This window comes from Hylobates moloch, unplaced genomic scaffold (assembly GCF_009828535.3).
Source record: "Hylobates moloch isolate HMO894 unplaced genomic scaffold, HMol_V3 SCAFFOLD_43, whole genome shotgun sequence".
Taxonomy (NCBI): domain Eukaryota; kingdom Metazoa; phylum Chordata; class Mammalia; order Primates; family Hylobatidae; genus Hylobates; species Hylobates moloch.
Window position 1 is genome coordinate 1,339,270 of NW_026652318.1, and position 18,819 is coordinate 1,358,088.

Consider the following 18,819-nt stretch of genomic DNA (forward strand, 5'->3'; position numbering starts at 1 on the left):
CCACCCTCCTCAGCCTCCCAAAGTGCTGGGATTACAGGTGTGAGCCACCGTGCCTGGCCTAAAATGTGTATATCTAATAGAGAGAGATGAGTGTTAGAGAACCAGGGTAAGCCAGGAACAATGGCACTTGCCTGTAGTCCCAGCTACTCAGGAGGCTGAGGTAGGAGGATCACTTGAGCCCTCCCATCTTAGTGGCACAATCATAGCTCACTGCAGCCCAGGAGTTCAAGGCTGCAATGAGCTGTGATTGTGCCACTGCACTCTAGCCTGGGTGACAGAGTGAGACCTTATTTCTAAAAACAAAAGAGAGAGAGAGAGACAGAAAGAACGAAGATAGGAGAGACAACAAAGCTGGGGCCAAGGTTGCTGATGGACGGGATGAATAAAGAGGAAAAAGCTGATCTGGGAGCCAAATCAAAGCTGGAATTGACAGGAATTAGCAGATAACTCGCTGGCTGTTGTGCATGTGCCATACGTGGAGTTTGGAGGGAGAATGGAGGTGACAGTGGAAGGAAAAAGAATTTTTAATGATGGTTCCCAGGTTTCTGATTTCTGGAACTATATGGCCCAAAAGTGCCACTAACTCTCACAGGAAATAAAGAAGGGCTCATTGTCCCACTGGGGTTTAAAATGCCCAATTCCACGGCAGTTCACACCTGTAATCCTAGCACTTTGGGAGGCCGAGATGGGTGGATTCCCTGAGCTCTGGAGTTCGAGACCAGGCTGGGCAACATGGTGAAACCCCGTATCTACTAAAATACAAAAAAATCAGCCAGGCCTGGTGGCAGGCACCTGTAATCCCAGCTGCTCAGGAGGCTAAGGCATGAGAATGGCTTGAACCCAGGAGGCGGAGGTTGCAGTGAGCCGAGATCGTGCCACTGCACTTCAGCCTGGGCAACAAAGTGAAACTTTGTCTCAAATAATAAAATAAAATGCCCAATCCATGGGTCTGAGATAAGTACACATAGGGGCAACTACTAATAACAATACTAATAGCTGATGGTTAAATTCTCTCTGTTACAACTAGTGTAACTAGTTGTTGAACGTTTACCATGTGCCAGGCTTAGTGCTTAGAGACGTAAAGTAATTGACCTGGGATTACCCAGCAAGAAAGTACACAATCAGCGCCAAGCCATTGTTTTTCTAAAATCATTGGTATTAGCCATTTTACTCTACCTTCTCCAACCAGTTCTGAGACTAGGACACTAAAGTAAATCACCTTGCGTTTGTCTTCCCAATCAAGACCATCACTGAGGATGCTGGCCACTCTGTCAGTCTACTTTACACTGTGGAAAGATTTACTTTTAAACTGAAGTTGGTAAGGCAAAGACAAAAACAACAACAAAACAACAATAAAGTAGTAAGTAATTTGTGCTTTGCCTTAAGAAACTCATGTGCTTGACCTATAAATCAATATACTCCATCCCAAAAATGGGAGCATCATGCAGAGAAACTTCAAAGATAAAGTTAGATAAAAATTAGAAATCAAGGTTGATTTAGGGAGGAAGAAAAGGCCAGGTGCTGGTTAAGCTATAGCTCTAATTTCTTTGCTTTGCATCTCACCATATCAATAAATGACCCAAAGAGATTATGTCTTTCTGCTTCACACATATGTGTACCAAACAATGGTTTCTGGGTTAGCTAGTTGCTTTTTAAAGAATAGAAACAGCATTTGCATCCCATATCCATTTTTATTCTCTTGACACCTCCTAGAATATGGCTGTCTTCTCCAACAGCACTTGTAAAAGCATTACTAAACAAAATAAAGACAGAAAGGAAAAAGGTTTACTCACGCTAAACTTTTAAATGGGAAAGAAGCAGCAGGAAAGTTTTTCATTTATGTTTTTCAACTACTAGCAAGCTTAGGCAACCATTTTGACAAAATCATTTTCTACCCAGGTGGCTTTATCAAGTTAAATGATTTCCTTATTAATCAGAAATACAAAGGGCAGTAGAAGCTAGTACAATGTAATAGTGTGTCCGGAATTGGTGGGTTCTTGGTCTCGCTGACTTCAAGAATGAGGCTGCGGACCCTCGCAGTGAGTGTTACAGTTCTTAAAGATGGTGTGTCCAGTGTTTGTTCCTTCAGATGTTCAGATGCGTCCAGAGTTTCTTCCTTCTGGTAGGTTCGTGGTCTCAATGACTTCAAGAGTGATGCTGGGACCCTCACAGTGAGTGTTACAGTTCTTAAAAGATGGCGTGTCCGGAGTTTGTTCCTTCAAATATTCAGATGCGTCCGGAGTGACTTCAGGAGTGAAGCTGCAGACCTTCGCGGTGAGTGTTACAGCTCTTAAAGGCTGCGCGTCTGGAGTTACTCGCTCCTTCCCGTGGGTTCGTGGTCTTGCTGGCTTCAGGAGTGAAGGTGCAGACCTTCGCGGTGAGTGTTACAGCTCTTAAAGGCAGGTGCAGACCCAAAGAGTGAGCAAGATTTACTGCAAACAGCGAAGCAACAAAGCTTCCACAGCATGGAATGGGACCCAAACGGGTTGCTGCTGCAGGCTGGGGCAGCCTGCTTTTATTCCCTTATCTGACCCCACCCACATCCTGCTGATTGGTCCGTTTTACAGAGAGCTGATTGGTCTGTTTTGACAGGGTGCTGATTGGTGTGTTTACAATCCTCTAGCTAGACATAAAAGTTATCCAAGTCCCCACTAGATTAGCTAGACACAGCACTGATTGATGCGTTTACAAACCTTGAGCTAGACACAGAATACTGACTGGTGCATTTACAATCCTTTGGCTAGGACACAAAAGTTCTCCAAGTCCCCACTAGATTAGCTAGATGCAGAGCACTGATTGGTGTGTTTACAAACCTTGAGTTAGACACGGGGTGCTGATTGGTGCATTTACAAACCTTGAGCTAAACACAAAGTGCTGATTGGTGCATTTACAAACCTTTAGCTAGACATAAAAGTTATCCAAGTCCCCACCAGATTAGCTAGATACAGAGTGCTGACTGGTGTATCCACAAACCCCGAGCTAGGAGCTAGACACAGTGCTGATTCGTGCATATACAATCCTCCAGCTAAACATAAAAGTTCTCCAAGACCCCACCCAACTCAGGAGCCCAGCTGGCTTCACCTAGTGGATCCAGCACCTGGGCCACGGGTGGAGCTGCCCACCAGTCCCACACCACGCACCTGCACACCTCAGCCCTTGGGTGGTAGATGGGACCAGACACCGCGGAGCAGAGGGTGGCGCCAGTCAGGTAGGCTCGGGCTGTGTGGGAGCCCACGGGGGGGAGGGGGGAGGGAGAGGAGAGGGGAGGAGAGAGGGTGGCAGGGGAGGGGGTGCAGGGGAGCTAGGCGGAGGGGAGGGCATGGTGGACTGCAGGTCCCAAGCCCTGCCCCATGGGGAGGCAGCCAAGGCCCGGTGAGAATTCAAGCCGACGCACCCTCCACAGCTGCTGGCCCAGGTGCTAAGCCCCTCCCTGCCCGGGGGCCGGCTACTCCGAGTGTGGGGCCCGCTGAGCCTGTGCCCACCTAAAACTCATGCTGGCCTGCGAGCGCTGCGTGCAGCCCCAGTTCCCGCCAGTGCCTCTCCCTCCACACCTCCCCACAAGCTGAGGGAGCCAGCTCTGGCCTCCAGTAGCCCAGAGAGGGGCTCCCACAGTGCAGTGGCAGGCTGAAGGGCTCCTCAAGTGTGGCCAGAGCGGATGCCGAGGCCGAGGAGGCACTGAGAGTGAGGGCTGCTAACATGTTGTCACCTCTCAATAGGATTATTTTTGGAAGTGATGTTAGATGTTTAAATTATAGCTTTCTAATGTGTACCCTTTTATTTGAACATGTGCTTCAAATGTGCAAGTGTCAGATGTCTAAAGGATGTCAGCAAATCTGATGTGATGGTTAAACTCACCCCAAATTGTTGAGAGCTCTGTTCCCAGCCAAGCCATCACGAGCTATTGCCTAGATGACAGTAATCACTACCAATTTCCAAATCACTTCCCAGCTTCCAATCTTACCACCCCATACTTTTTTCTCTACAAAGCAGCCCATTCATTCTTATTGCTGTACACTATTGCACTGAGTGAGTATATGTCAGTTTATTGATCCATTCTACTGTTGATGGACATTTGTGTAGTTTAATGTTGCTGCAAATCTTCTAGTATTCATCTTTTTGGTACGCATACAGGCATAATTTAGTTAGGTATATTCCTTGGAGTGAATTTGCTGAGTCATGGGGCAGAGAGATAGATAGATATACCCCATGACTCAGCAAATTCACTCCAAGGAAGTGAATATATACACGTTCTTCTTCAGTGAATACCACAAATAACTTTTTAAAGTGACAATTGACATTGCATTTTTATTTAGCCTTACCCTATTTCCTATTCTTTCAGCAGTTTCTGCTGCTGAGCTCAGAATGGCCTGCTGAGCTCCCAGTGATTGCCTGATGGCAGCTGTGGGGTTTTCCAAGCTCTCACAGTATCAGGAGTACCTCTAACTTCTTTCTACTTCCTTCCACATCATTTCTGATACCACACAGATCTTGCAGCTTTTGCTCCTACCTGGTAGTATGTAGGTGTATATGGGGATATCGTATCACCTAGTCATGATGTAAATATCTTTCATGGGGTTTTGGCCTTGCTATTCTGGTTACTCTATTGGGGAGTGGTGTTCTGGTAGGTTCAACAACTGTATAACTGCTGCCATCTTTCCAAAATCTTCTACATATCTTCCTATGTCTTCATTTGTTACGTGTCATTTTTTATGTACATTATTTGAAACTTTCTATGAATACTTCTATTTTAGGCTATTTGATTTTATTCTCTGGATGGCTAACTGATCACTGAAGATTCATGTTCCCTTTTCATAATGTGGAATTGTTGATGAATATGGCTTCTTAACCAGGGGCCACATTTGCCAGCTCTGTTGCCTTAAAATGGGGCCATGTGATGACTTCTGGCCAATAGAATGTGAACAAAAATGATCTGTGTCACTTTATGGGCCTTGATGGCTGAGTATCTTACATGCTCATGTTCTCTTCCCCAAGACTTCACACTTTCATTTCAGATGACCCCACAGGTCCTCTTCCCCTTTAGCAGGAACCATGTATGGCTTGCATCAAGAATGGGGCAGTATCATAAAACGAAAATAATTTGGATCACTCTATGAGTTAGGACCCCAGCAATAAATAGCTGGGGCACCCAAAAAATAAGACAGTTTAAAGAAGGAACTATTGAAATGAGTGGGCAAAGTGACAGGATTTAACAGAGGATGGTGAAACACCCAGGGCCAGGAACAGTAGGAAGGTGTTATCACACCCAAGTCTGGAAGGAGAAGGGGAGGGATTCACATGCATGTCACCTAGTAAGAGCTGTAGCCATGGGAGAGTGGCCACAGATAGAGAAATGAGCCATGAGTGAAACAACAAAGACCTGAGAGGGCCTCTCCTCTCACCTCCAGTCTCCCGTTAGTGCCTCCCTTTGGCAAAACCCACTGGAAGCTACAGGCAAAGGAGTTTATGTGATGCAGTCCATAGAGGTGAAAGAGCAGAGAGGGTAAGGCAGAGAAGGGGCAAATAGACAACATCCAACAGACTCCCTGAGTCACTGCCTAGAGGACGGCTTTCAAGGAAAGTAGCCTGATCAGCATTAGTCTCAGTGTGTGTGAAGTGTTATCTGCTAAGCCTCTAAGATTTAGAGATTGTTTGTTCCAAAAGTTAACCTGCCTTAACTAATATAACTGGTCTATTCAGATTTTCGCATTATCCTTTTTGTATCCAAACTGGTTTTCCAAAAACTATCAGGGGAAATAAATAACAATCCCCTAAAAATGTAAATACGTGAATTTTAGCAAGATTATTTACATAAATTGTTAATAATTCTACTTTGAAACTGTAGCTACTTATTCTGCCTGTAGATATTTGAAAGAGCTGCTGTTTACAATGGCAGCTCAAAAGGGAGGGCACTGTGTGTGGGAGGTCGGAGTAAGGGGAAATGAGAAAAGCCTTTTTTATTCAAAAATGCAAACATGAGTAGAAAATATTATGGGAAAATAATTAAACAAATATGATGGAATAACTTTTCAAGACTTCACTCTTCCATTTCAACTGGCCTCCTTCTTTTTAGTCCACTCTCCATCCTCCTTCCTCAATGGAAATGCCTGTTACTCTGAAGCTAGCCCCTACTATCTTGAAAACAGGTTCTTTCCACCTTCCTCCATTCCTGCTGTGCTCCAGGCCCGAAGCCTTTCTTCCTCATCTTATGTTGACACACTGTCCCTATGCCTTGCTACATGAGTGGTTAGCTATTTTTATAACTTTATTCATCATCTATTAAAAAGATTGGGTGCCACCTAAGCAATATCATTTTGAACATAGGAACGGACAAAAATTTTATGACAAAGATGCCAAAAGCAATTGCAGCAAAACCAAAAATTGACAAATGAGATTTAATTAAACTAAAGAGCTTCTGCACAGCAAATGAAACTATCAACAGAATAAACAGAAAACCTACAGAATGGGAGAAAATTTCTGCAAACCATGCATCCAACAAAGGTCTAACATCCAGCATCTTACAAGGAACTGAAACAAATTTACAAGAAAAAAAACAAAAACAACCCCATTAAAAAGTAAGCAAGTAACATGAATATATGCTTTTATTTATTTATTTATTTTTATTTTTTTGAGATGGAGTTTCGCTCTTCTTGCCCAGGCTGGAGTGCAATGGCATGGTCTTGGCTCACTGCAACCTCCACCTCCCAGGTTCAAGCGATTCTTCTGTCTCAGCCTCCCAAGTAGCTGGGATTACAGGCGCCCACCACTATGCCCGGTTAATTTTTGTATATTTAGTAGAGACAGGGTTTCACCATGTTGCCAGGCTGGTCTCGAACTCCTGACCTCAGGAAATCCACTCACCTCAGCCTCCCAAAGTGCTGGGATTACAGGCGTGAGCCATCACACCCTGCCAAACCGACACTTTTCAAAAGAAGACATACATGTGGCCAACAAGCATATGAAAACAAGTTCAACATCACTGATCATTACAGAAATGCAAATCAAAACCAGAATGAGATACAATCTCACACCAGTCAGAATGGCTATCATTAAAAAGTCAAGGCCAGGCATGGTGGCTTACGCCTGTAATCCCAGCACTTTGGGAGGCTGAGACAGGCAGATCACCTGAGGCCAGGAGTTCAAGACCAGCCTGACCAACGTGGTGAAACCCCGTATCTACTAAAAATACAAAAATTAGCCAGACGTGGTAGTGGGTGCCTGTAGTCCCAGCTACTCAAGAGGCTGAGGCAGGAGAATGGCTTGAACCCAGGAGGCAGAGATTGCAGTGACCTGAGATCACGCCATTGCACTCCAGCCTGGGTGACAGAGTGAGGCTCCATCTCAAAAAAAAAAGGTCAAAAAAAATAACAAATCCTCATCTGAAACCAAAACCTGACAGAGATACAAAAGAGAAAAAGAAAACTTTAACCCCAAATCCTTGGTGAACATTGATGCAAAAATCAACAGAATACTGGCAAACTGAAATTAGCAGCACATCAAAAAGCTTATCCACCATGATCAAGTAGGCTTTATCCCTGAGATGCAAGATTAGTTCAACATATGCAAATCAATATGATTCATCACATAAACAAAACTGAAGACAAAAACCACATGATTATCCCAATAGATGCAGAAAAGGCTTCTGGTAAAATTCAACATGGCTTCATGTTTAAAACTCTCTGTAAAATAGGTATTGAAGGAACATACCTCAAAATAATAAGAGCCATCTATGACAAACCCACAGCCAACATCACACTGAATGGGCAAAAGCTAGAACCATTCCCCTTGAAAACTAGCACAAGATAAGGATGTCCTCCTATTCAACATAATATTGGAAGTTCTGCCCAGGGCAATCAGGGAAGAAAATAAAATAAAGGCATCCAGGTAGGAAGAGAGGAAGTCAAACTATCCCTGTTTGCAGATGACATGATCCTATGTCTAGAAAACCCTGTAGTCTCACCCAAAGCCTCTTAAGCTAATAGACAACTTCAGCAAAGTCTCAGAATACAAAATCAATGTGTAAAAATTACTAGCATTCCTATACACCAACAACAGTCAAGCTGAGAACCAAATTAGGAACACAATCCCATTCACAGCTGCCACAAAAAGAATAAAATACCTAGGAATACAGCTAACTAGGGAGGGGAAAGATCTCTACAAGGAGAACTACAAAATATTCTCAAATAAATTAGAGATTAACACAAACAAATGGAAAAGCATTTCATACTCATGAATAGAAAGAATCAATATAAAAATGGCCATACTGCACAAAGCAATTTATAGATTCACTGCTATTTCTATTAAACTACCATTGGGATTCTTCACAAAACTGGAAAAAACTTTTAAAATTCATATGGGGCTGGGCACGGTAGCTCACACCTGTGATCACAGCACTTTGGGAGGCTGAGGCAGAAGGATCACTTGAGGTCAGAAGTTAGAGACCAGCTTGGCCAACATGATGAAACCCTGTCTCTACTAAAATACAAAAATCAGCTGAGTGTGGTAGTGGGCGACTGTAATTCCAGCTACTTGGGAGGCTGAGGCAGGAGAATCACTTGAACCCAAGAGGCGGAGGTTGCAGTGAGCTGAGATCATGCCACTGCACTCCAGCTTGGGCAACAGAGTGAGACTCCGTCTCAAAAAAAAAAAAAAAAAAAATCATATGGAACCAAAAAAAGAGCCCAAATAACCAAGGCAATCCTAAACAAAAAGAACAAAGGTGGAGGCATCACACTACCTGACTTGAAACTATACTACAGGGCTACAGTAATCAAAATAACATGGTATTTGTACAAAAACAGATACACAGACCAATGGAACAGACTAGAGAACCCAGAAATAAGGCTGCACACCTACTACAACTATCTGATCTTCAACAAACCAGACAAAAACAAGCAACGGGGGAAGGATTCCCTATTCAATAAATGATGCTGGGGTAACTGGCTAGCCATATGCAGAAGATTGAAACTGGATCCCTTCCTTATACCATATATAAAAATTAATTCAAGATGGATTAAAGACTTAAATGTAAAACTGAAAACTGTAAAAACCCTAGAAGACAATCTAGGCAATACCACTCAGGACATAGGCATAGGCAAAGATTTCATGATGAAGATGCCTAAAGCAACTGTAACAAAAGTAAAAATTGACAAATGGGATCTAATTAAACCACAGAGCTTCTTTACAGCAAAGGAAACTGTCAACAGAGTGAGCAGACAACCTACAGAATGAGAGAACATTTTTGCAAACTATGCATTTGACAAAGGTCTAATATCAAGCATCTATAAGGAACTTAAATTTACAAGAAAAAGACAAACAACCCCATTAAAAAGTGGGGAAAGAACATGAACAGACACTTTTCAAAAGAAGCTACATGCAGCCAACAAACATGTGAAAGAAAACTCAACATCACTGATCACTAAAGAAATGCAAGTCAAAGCCACAATGGGATACCATCTCACACCAATCAGAATAGCTACTATTTAAAAATCAAAAAATAGGAGATGCTGGAGAGGTTGTAGAGAAAAAGGAATGTTTATACACTGTTGGTGGGAGTGTAAATTAGTTCAGCCATTGTGGAAGACACTGTGGCAAATCCTCAAAGACCTAAAAATAGAAATGCTATTTGACCCAGCAATCCCATTACTGGATATATACCCAAAGGAAAATAAATTGTTCTATTATAAAGACACATGCATTCATGTGTTAATTACACACTATTTACAATAGCAAAGACATGGAATTAACCTAAAAGTCCTTCAATGATAGATTGGATTAAAAAAAAGTGGTACATATATACTGTGGAATAGTATGCAGCCCTAAAAAAGAACAAGATCATGACTTTTCCAGGAACATGAATGGAGCTGGAGGCCATTATCCTCAGCAAACTGACACAAGAACAGAAAACCAAATAATATGTATGTTCTCACTTATACATGGGGGTAAATGATGAGAATACATGGACATATAGAGGGGAACACCACACCCTAGGGCCCACAGGAGAGTGAAGGGTAGGAGGAGCAAGAGGATCAGGAAAAATAACTAATGGGTACTAGGCTTAATACCTGGATGACAAAATAATCTGTACAACAAACCCCCATGACACAAGTTTACCTGTATAACAAACCTACACATGTACCCCTTAACTTAAAAGTTAATAAAATAAAATAACAGATGCTGGCAAAGTTGCAGAGAAAAGGAAACACTTATACACTGTTGGTGGGAGTATAGTTAGTTTAACCACTGTGGAAAGCAGTGTGGCAATTCCTTAAAGAGCTAAAAAGAGGACTACCATTCAACTCAGCAATCCCATTACTGGGTATATACCCAAAGCAATATAAATCATTCCATAACAAAGACATGTGCATGCATATGTTTATTGCATCACTACTCACAATAGCAAAGCATGGAATCAACCTAAATGCCCATCAATGATAGACTGGATAAAGAAAATGTGGTACATATATGCCACTGACTACTATGTAGCCATAAAAAAGAACTAGATCATGTCTTTTGCAGGAACATGGATGGAGTTGGAGGCCATTACCCTTAGTAAATTAACACAGGAACAGAAAACCAAATACTGCATGCTCTTACTTACAACTGGGAGCTAAATGAGAACTCATGGACAAAAATAAGGGAACAAGAGACACTGGGGCCTCCTTGAAGGTGGAGGGTGAAAGGAGGGAGAAGAGCAGAAAAAGTAACTATTGTGTACTAGGCTTAGTACCTCGGTGATGAAATAATCTGTACAACAAGCCCCTGCAACATGAGTTTACCTATATAACAAACCTGCACACATGGCCCTGAACCTAGAAGTTTAAAAAAATTTCATATAAAAAGATTAGGTGCCAATTAAGTGCAAGTTATATTCTATATGAAAACGCCACAAAGAAAGATGGATAGCTGATAGATAGATAGATAGATAGATAGATAGATGCATACCTAAATAGATTTCAAGTTCCCTTCATGAAATAATTTATAATGTAGAGGTAGACCCAGGACATGAAAGTAGATAACCCTAGTATGCGGCAGAAAATGGTCCGTGACATGAAAGAGTCACAGATAAAGTCCTACAATGCTTCATAAGGGGCAACAGAAAACAAACCAAAAAAAAAAAAAAATCCCAAAACAAACAAAAGAGGATGGGAAGCTGACACTTACCATGCTCCAAGTAGTAGGTTAGGTAGAATGCAAATATTAGTTAGTCTTCCTTTCCTATTGTGTCCGGAATTGGTGGGTCCTTGGTCTCACTGACTTCCACAAGCCGCGGACCCTCGCGGTGAATGTTACAGTTCTTAAAGGCGGCATGGCCGGAGTTTGTTCCTTCCGACGTTCAGATGTGTTCAGTTTCTTCCTTCTGGTGGCTTCGTGGTCTCGCTGGCTCAGGGATGAAGCTGCAGACCTTCGCAGTGAGTGTTATGGCTCTTTAAGGCGGCGCGTCTGGAGTTGTTCGGTCCTCCCTGTGGGTTTGTGGTCTCGCTGGCTCAGGAGTGAAGCTGCAGACCTTCGCAGTGAGTGTTATGGCTCTTTAAGGCCGCGCGTCTGGAGTTGTTCGATCCTCCCTCTGAGTCTGTGGTCTCGCTGGCTCAGGAGTGAAGCTGCAGACCTTCGCAGTGAGTGTTAACGGCTCTTAAGGCGGCGCGTCTGGAGTTGTTCGTTCCTCCCCGTGGGTTTGTGGTCTCGCTGGCTTCAGCAGTGAAGCTGCAGACCTTTGCAGTGGCTGTTACAGCTCATAAAGACAGTGTGGACCCAAACAGCGAGCAGCAGCAAGATTTATTACAAGGAACAGAAGAACAAACCTTCCACAGACAGAAAAAGGACCCCAGCGCGTTGCCACTGCTGGGTGGGGCAGCCTGCTTTTATTCTTTCTGGCCCCACCCACATCCTGCTGATTGGTCCATTTTACAGGGAGCCGATTGGTCTGTTTTACAGAGAGCTGATTGGTCCATTTTGACAGGAGGCTGATTGGTGCACTTACAATCCCTGAGCTAGACACAAAAGTTCTCCACGTCCCCACTAGATTAGCTAGATACAGAGTGTGGACACAAAGGTTTTCCAAGTCCCCACCAGTGTAGCTACAGTGTCAATTGGTGCATTCACAAACCCTCAGCTAGACACAGGGTGCTGATTTGTGCATTCACAAACCTTGAGCTAGACACAGAGTGCCCATTGGTGTATTTACAATCCCTTAGCTAGACATAAAGGTTCTCCAAGTCCCCACCACTCAGGAACCCAGCTGGCTTCACCCAGTGGATCCCGCACTGGGGCCGCAGGTGGAGCTGCCTGCCAGTCCCGTGCCGTGCGCCCGCACTCCTCAGCCCTTGGGTGGTCGATGGGACTGGGTGCCCTGGAGCAGGGGGCGGCGCTCGTCGGGGAGGCTCGGGCCACGCAGGAGCCCACGGCTGGGTGGGGAAGGCTCAGGCATGGTGGGCTGCAGGTCCCAAGCCCTGCCCCACGAGTAGGCAGCTAAGGCCCAGCGATAAATCTAGCACAGCAGCTGCTGGCCCAGGTGCTATGCCCCTCACTGCCCGGGGCTTGCGGGCCGGCCGGCCGCTCCGTGTGCGGGGCCCGCCGAGCCCACGCCCACCCGGAACTCGCGCTGGCCCACAAGTGCCGCGCGCGGCCCCGCTTCCCGCCCGCGCCTCTCCCTCCACACCTCGCCGCAAGCTGAGGGAGCCGGCTCCGGCATTGGCCAGCCCAGAAAGGGGCTCTCACATTGCAGCAGTGGGCTGAAGGGCTCCTCACGACGGCCAGAGTGGGGGCCAAGGCCGAGGAGGTGCCGAGAGCGAACGAGGGCTGCAGGGCTGCCAGCATGCTGTCACCTCTCAATATGGCTAGTTCTTTCTTGTCCTTCTGGGATTTGTTCAAGTGACACCTCACCCGGGAAGCCTTCCTTGATCTTAACTCGGTCTGCCTTTCCTCTGTGCTACCACAATCACAGCTTTATCACATCATAGTGTAATTGTTGGTTTATTACCTATCACCCCAAAAGATGGCAAGCACCTGGAGATGGGGAACAATGTCTCATTTTTCTGTATCTTCTATGTCTAACTTTGAGTCTGGTGTACATCAAGCCCTTAAGGAGGGAAGGGAGAAAGCAGAGAGGGAAAGGAAGGAGGGAGGGAGAGAGGCAGGAAGGGATGAAGTGCTATTAGAGCATTCGAGGAAAAAGGGAACCATGTGACTAGTGTGAAATCTAGAAAATAGGAGGTGAGTTTCAGAAATTGCAGGAGTGTAGTTGAATTGTGTTAAAAGGATATGGGCAGGAAGGTGGCAGGTGACAACTGTTGAACACAGAAAATGGAAAAGTGTTCTGAGAGTTTTGAATGTCAGACTATGACAGCTAAACTCATGCTGTAGATAGTGGAAAACCACTGGGAGTTGATGAGCAGGGAAGAGATGAGATCAGAGCAGAGTTTTAAGGAAATTAACCTGGCAGTGGGAATATCTTATCCTTTTTGAAAGTATATTCACTTTCTATCAGGAAATATCTTTGCCTTAATTCAAAGAATTAATCTCATGGGGTGGGTTTGAGCAGCCCTGATAAACCTCTCGTTTACCAAAAGAGCTCAATCCTGCATGTGTGTATATCAGCCCTGAATAAAGTATCCTTTTTTTTTCAAGCAGTTAATCTTTATACTACTCTCCAAGCCAGCAACTACATAATTTTGATGCAACACCTGAAACTAATTCTGAGCTGCTCCCCAAGGTCCAGTATGTAGTTACCAGCAAGTGCTCATCCACAGCAGGGAGTGTCACTAGCAACTTCTACATGAGATTCTCTTACAGAGCAACATGTGTCGATAGAGACTTCAGTCGTTGCTTGTTCACTAGAAATGACTTTTACATGATGCATTCATCCAAAGAGAAAATATTTTTCCATTTATGGGAAATATCTTAATAGTTAAGTAATTAATTACAAAGAATAAAACAATACTACAAATTAGACCATCATCCTTTGACAATCATATATTATTTATTTTAACTGCCATAAGCCAGTTTCTATAACAATACATGAGTACCAAATCGACAAGTGATAACTTCAAGCTATTTTGATGAAAATTTTATGTTAAAATTGAAAAGTTGTGTAAGTAAATATTAACGTTAAACATGCAAGTTCAGTTGATATTTTGTTTTCAATGACATTTATTTTCTCTAATTTCCCAAACCTATTGCTCATCAAAAAAAAAAAAAAATGCAGAGAACACAAGTCTGACAAGACAGTATTACTAAGCCATGCTAAATGAAAGGAGATAACGGAGGCTTTGATATTACCCAAATGGACTTCTGGAATTATCTTTTTAGAGACCATATGTTCAATAATCAACAACTCAGAAAAGAAGAGGATTACCCTGATACTAAAATATTTTGAAGACAAAAGTAAACCAAGTCACTAGACACGAGCCATCTTTTAGCTTTTGTTTATAATCTCAAGGTAAATCGTTGAGAATACTCAAGCTGAATGTATACCTGAATAAGAAATTAACTCACGGATTCTCATTTTCCTATTGCTCCATACTCTGACAAAGCATTCTTTCTTTTCCAGTGTTCCTCCCTGGGTCAAATGAAGGGCCAAAGAAAGCAGTTTCCCCATTCTTCATGCTGTGATATAGGCTCTCCTCTAACAATTCTAAGAGCTGTAGAAGTGTTGGGAGATGGATGTGTAAATAGATGCTTGCCCAGAAAGTCCTGGGACTACCACTGGCTCTTCAATAAAGGGATCATTTTAAGCTTTGCTGAACCTTGAGGTAAACTCACTATTTAAATTACAGGAAGCTCATTCCCTTTGTCTGGTCTAGAATGACCATTCTTTTAAAAAAAAATCAGTAAATAAGTTCCCAACAGACTTGTCCTGCTAAACTAGTCATCACACTTTCACTTTCTGCTCCCATGAGCCTCCAGGAATCTCTGCCTAGCTTTCTTAACAGAAATTCACAAGCATCAAGTTATCTTGGAGAGAGAGTTCTTTCTGATCCTGTCAGACTTCTACAGTTAAATATACACATGCATTTTTTTATTTATCAGCATTTCTATAAATTTTGTTTTTCCACACATATTCATATACACATAAATGTATATAGGTCATTTTCAAAGCTTCATATCTAGAAAAAGATTGAAAATATTTTATAACATTCTCACATGGAAATTAAATTCCAGGTAACTCTACATAATCAGAGGGCAAGTATCTATCATTCAATTTATCCTAAAAAAATCTTGCATTGTAATACTGCTCTAGGTAAACATCTGTTTTTTTGCTATTCATGTCTTCACTATATAATCTACTTAATAATTGCCTTGCCAAATCTTAATTCCCTTTGTTTTTCTTTTTCAAGTAGAAGGGTGTTTTAAAACTCAGGCACTTTACCACATATTCTTCCCCAGGAAAATCTGTAGCAGATAGGTTTGTAGACTTGCCTTCTCTCTGGGAGAAACTTGTCTACTTCCATATGTGTTCAAGAAAAAAAACTGAGTTTTGTTGACATCGTAATTCCTTCAATATTCTCTGTATGTCACAGAGTCCTTTGAAACATAAATTATCTTCCAAACCCCCTGCTCCATGGGCTATAATTCTTACCTCAATCAGAGAAAAGCTGTGTATTTCAGAGATACATTAACAGAATGTAGAACAAAATGTCTCTCTTGGTCCCCACTAAGTGATTTTGTTTTAGGTAAATTTCTAGATCAGACATCCATGATGTAAGAATAAGAACATTCAAGAGCTAAATTTTTTGTCTTTTTTTTTTTTTAGTTGAGATGGTGTCTCTGTCTCTGTCACCCAGGCTGAAGTGCAGTGGTGCAATCTCGGCTCACTGCAACTTCCACCTCCCAGGTTTAAGTGATCCTCTCACCTCAGCCTCCTACGTATCTGGGATTACAGGGATGCACTGCCACTCCTTGCTAATTTTTGTATTTTTAGTAGAGACAGGATTTCACCATGTTGCCCAGGCTGGCCTCGAACTCCTGGCCTCAGGTGATCCACCCACCTTGGTGTCCCAAAGTGGTGGGATTACAGGCGTGAGCCACCACACCCAGCCTTATCTATCATTTTAGATAACTGGCTCCTACTATGTCCTCTACTACATAGTCTTTACACCAAAGTATTTTGAAATGTTTGAATAAAATAGTTTTTAATTTCAATAGTAAAAGGTATTCTGGTTCATGCTAAATGGTATCTTACAGTACAAGATTTGATGTACCATGCTAAGACTACACCACCAGAACCCAAATCCTCAATGTTACCTGAGAGTGTTAGGCAGCTGCTGTAGGAGCATCCTGAAAGGGAATGTTGAACAACATCATCATTGCAGCGTCAAAGGGCACATGTAAATCACCACTCTAGTCATCCAGAACAGCTGACACTGTGGTATTGTTAAGCTCACTGCTCACAGAAGCTGAGGTCAGTTGGATGCTATTATCTGTGGTGGAGACTCTTCCACTAACAATTTCACTGGCATTCCTCTGTGGCCTCAGCAAAATAATGAGACACTTAGGAGCAAATATACAACCCAACAAAACATAGCTGGATGCCAAGATTGCAAATATTTCCACAGCCACTTTGAACTTGCCTTTGGTGCTCAAATAAGCAGGGACAAAAGAGATCCAGATGACGAAAAAGACAAGCATCTCAAAGGTAACGCATTTTTCTTCATAGTAATTATCTGGTAACTGGCGAGCCACAAAAGTTGTAAGAAAGCATAGCAAGGCTAGGAAGGCATCAATTCCAAACATCGAGTACAAAAACTCTATGGAAACTTCATTACATCCCAGAATGATCTTTGTATTTTGAGGTTCCATGTTCTTGTACACCATGGGAGGTTCCAATACCGAGTAGGCTGTACATATGCCAATCTCCACTAGAACGGAGATTAGCACAATGATTTTCCGATAAAGGGGGCGCATGGATGTAAGTTGAGTTCTGGATTTGGAAATTCTGTAGGCTAAAAACAGTGAACTAGTCTTTCCAAGAAGGCAAGACAGGCAAAGAGAAAAGCCCAGTGCCAGAGTGACCTGGCCGGCCATGCAGGACCAATTGTTTGGCTTGTCAATGAAAAGCATGGACGACAGCAGCGTGATGATCAGAGAAACCTGAACGAGAAAGCTCAGCTGCCGGTCACTGGCGTTCACCAGGGGAGTGTGCCTGTGTATCACATACACAGTTGTGACTGCCAAGACCACAAATGCCCCAAAGACAGAAAGAATGACAAGTGTGAATCCCAGGGCCTCATCATAAGCAAGGTATTCCACCTCTTTCAGCACACACTCGCTCTTTTGTGCATTTGACCAATAGTCTTCATCACATTGTTCACACTCCCTTTCACCTATTGAACGAAGAACAGAGAATTGACTGTAAAGAAATCCAATTGTCGGCCGGGCGCAGTGGCTCACGCTTGTAATCCCAGCACTTTGGGAGGCCGAGGCGGGCGGATCACAAGGTCGGGAGATCGAGACCACGGTGAAACTCCGTCTCTACTAAAAATACAAAAAAAAAAAAAAAAATTAGCTGGGCGCGGTGGCGGGCGCCTGTAGTCCCAGCTACTGGGAGAGGCTGAGGCAGGAGAATGGCGTGAACCCGGGAGGCGGAGCTTGCAGTGAGCCGAGATTGCGCCACTGCACTCCAGCCTGGGCGACAGAGCGATACTCTGTCTCAAAAAAAAAAAAAAAAAAAAGAAATTCAATTGTCCCCTTCCACTGCGAATATCCCAGAGCCCTCATAGTTCTAGAGTGGGGACTTGTTGAAAATCCCTTTATATAGAATATATATAATATCTCAAAAGAAATAGTGATAAAATGACCTTAGAGTGTACAGATAATATTACAGATTGAGAATTATTTTCAGTTTTGGAAAGTCAGTCTCCCTTCTCAGTTTCAGGCTTTTCCGCATTGGCCTTTTCCAGTAAGAAGCTTCTTTCTTACTACTCCAGTTAGCTAATTGAGAAGAGTGGTATGTATCCTCATAAACCCAAGAACAATCCACAAATGAAAAAAAAATGTAAAAAAAATTAAAGCTACTGAGGCAAAACAATCGAGAGAATTGTTAACAGGAATAAGGTTGATTAAAATGCAAATGTTTTCTGTCTTTCATTCAATATCACCCTTATGAAAGAGAATTTTGTCTTTGCTTACTCAGAGCTTTTCCCCTCTTCACCCTCCAGATGCAGATTTGAAGGAATAGGTAGAGAGTAACTGAGGATAAGAAGGAAAACAATGCTGGGCACAGTGGCCCAGGCCTGTAGTCCTAGCACTTTGGGAGGCAGAGGTGGGTGGATCACTTGAGCCCAGGAGTTCGAGACCAGCCTGGGCAACATGGCAAAACCTTGTCTCTGCCAAGTAATACAAAAAATCAGCCGGGAGTGATAGTGCGTGCCTGTAGTCCCAGATACTTGGGAGGCTGAGGTGGGAGGATTACTTGAGCCCAGGAGGCTGAGTTTGCAGTGAGCCAAGATGGTGCCACTGCACTCCAGCCTGGGTGACAGTACAAGACTCTGACTCAGAGGGAAGGGGAGGGGAGGGTAGGGGAGGGAGGGGAAAAGAAGCAGCAGCAGTGGAGGAGGGGGAGAAAGAGGAGGAGGAAGAAGAAGCAAACGAGGAAGAAGCAGAAGCAGAGGAAGAAGGAGGAGGAGAAGAGGAAGAATAAGAAGAAGGAAGAGGAGGAAGAAGCAGGAGGGAGGAGGAGGAAGGAGGAAGAAAGAGAAGAAGGAAGAAGAAGGAGGGGGGAGGAGGAGGGAGGAGGAGGAGGACAAGGAAGAAGAAGGAGGAGGAGAAGAAGAAAGAGAAGAAGGAGCAAGAGGAGAAGAAGAAAGAAGAAGGAAGAAGAAGAAG

General features: G+C 43.4%; 2 protein-coding genes across 2 annotated transcripts in view; both read right to left on the bottom strand.

The window, feature by feature from the left end:
- LOC116463592 (voltage-gated potassium channel subunit beta-1) overlaps positions 1-11,450 on the bottom strand; it is a 494,818-nt gene extending 483,368 nt beyond the window's left edge. Inside the window, exon 1 of the mRNA XM_058434750.1 lies at positions 11,161-11,450. The gene's annotated coding sequence lies outside the window, so the exon portion shown is untranslated. The remainder of the gene's footprint in view (positions 1-11,160) is intronic.
- A 4,885-nt stretch (positions 11,451-16,335) lies between these two features.
- LOC116463582 (vomeronasal type-2 receptor 1-like) overlaps positions 16,336-18,819 on the bottom strand; it is a 20,369-nt gene continuing 17,885 nt past the window's right edge. Inside the window, 1 exon segment of the mRNA XM_058434741.1 lies at positions 16,336-17,318. Within this exon segment, the coding sequence (XP_058290724.1) occupies positions 16,336-17,318 (983 nt within the window).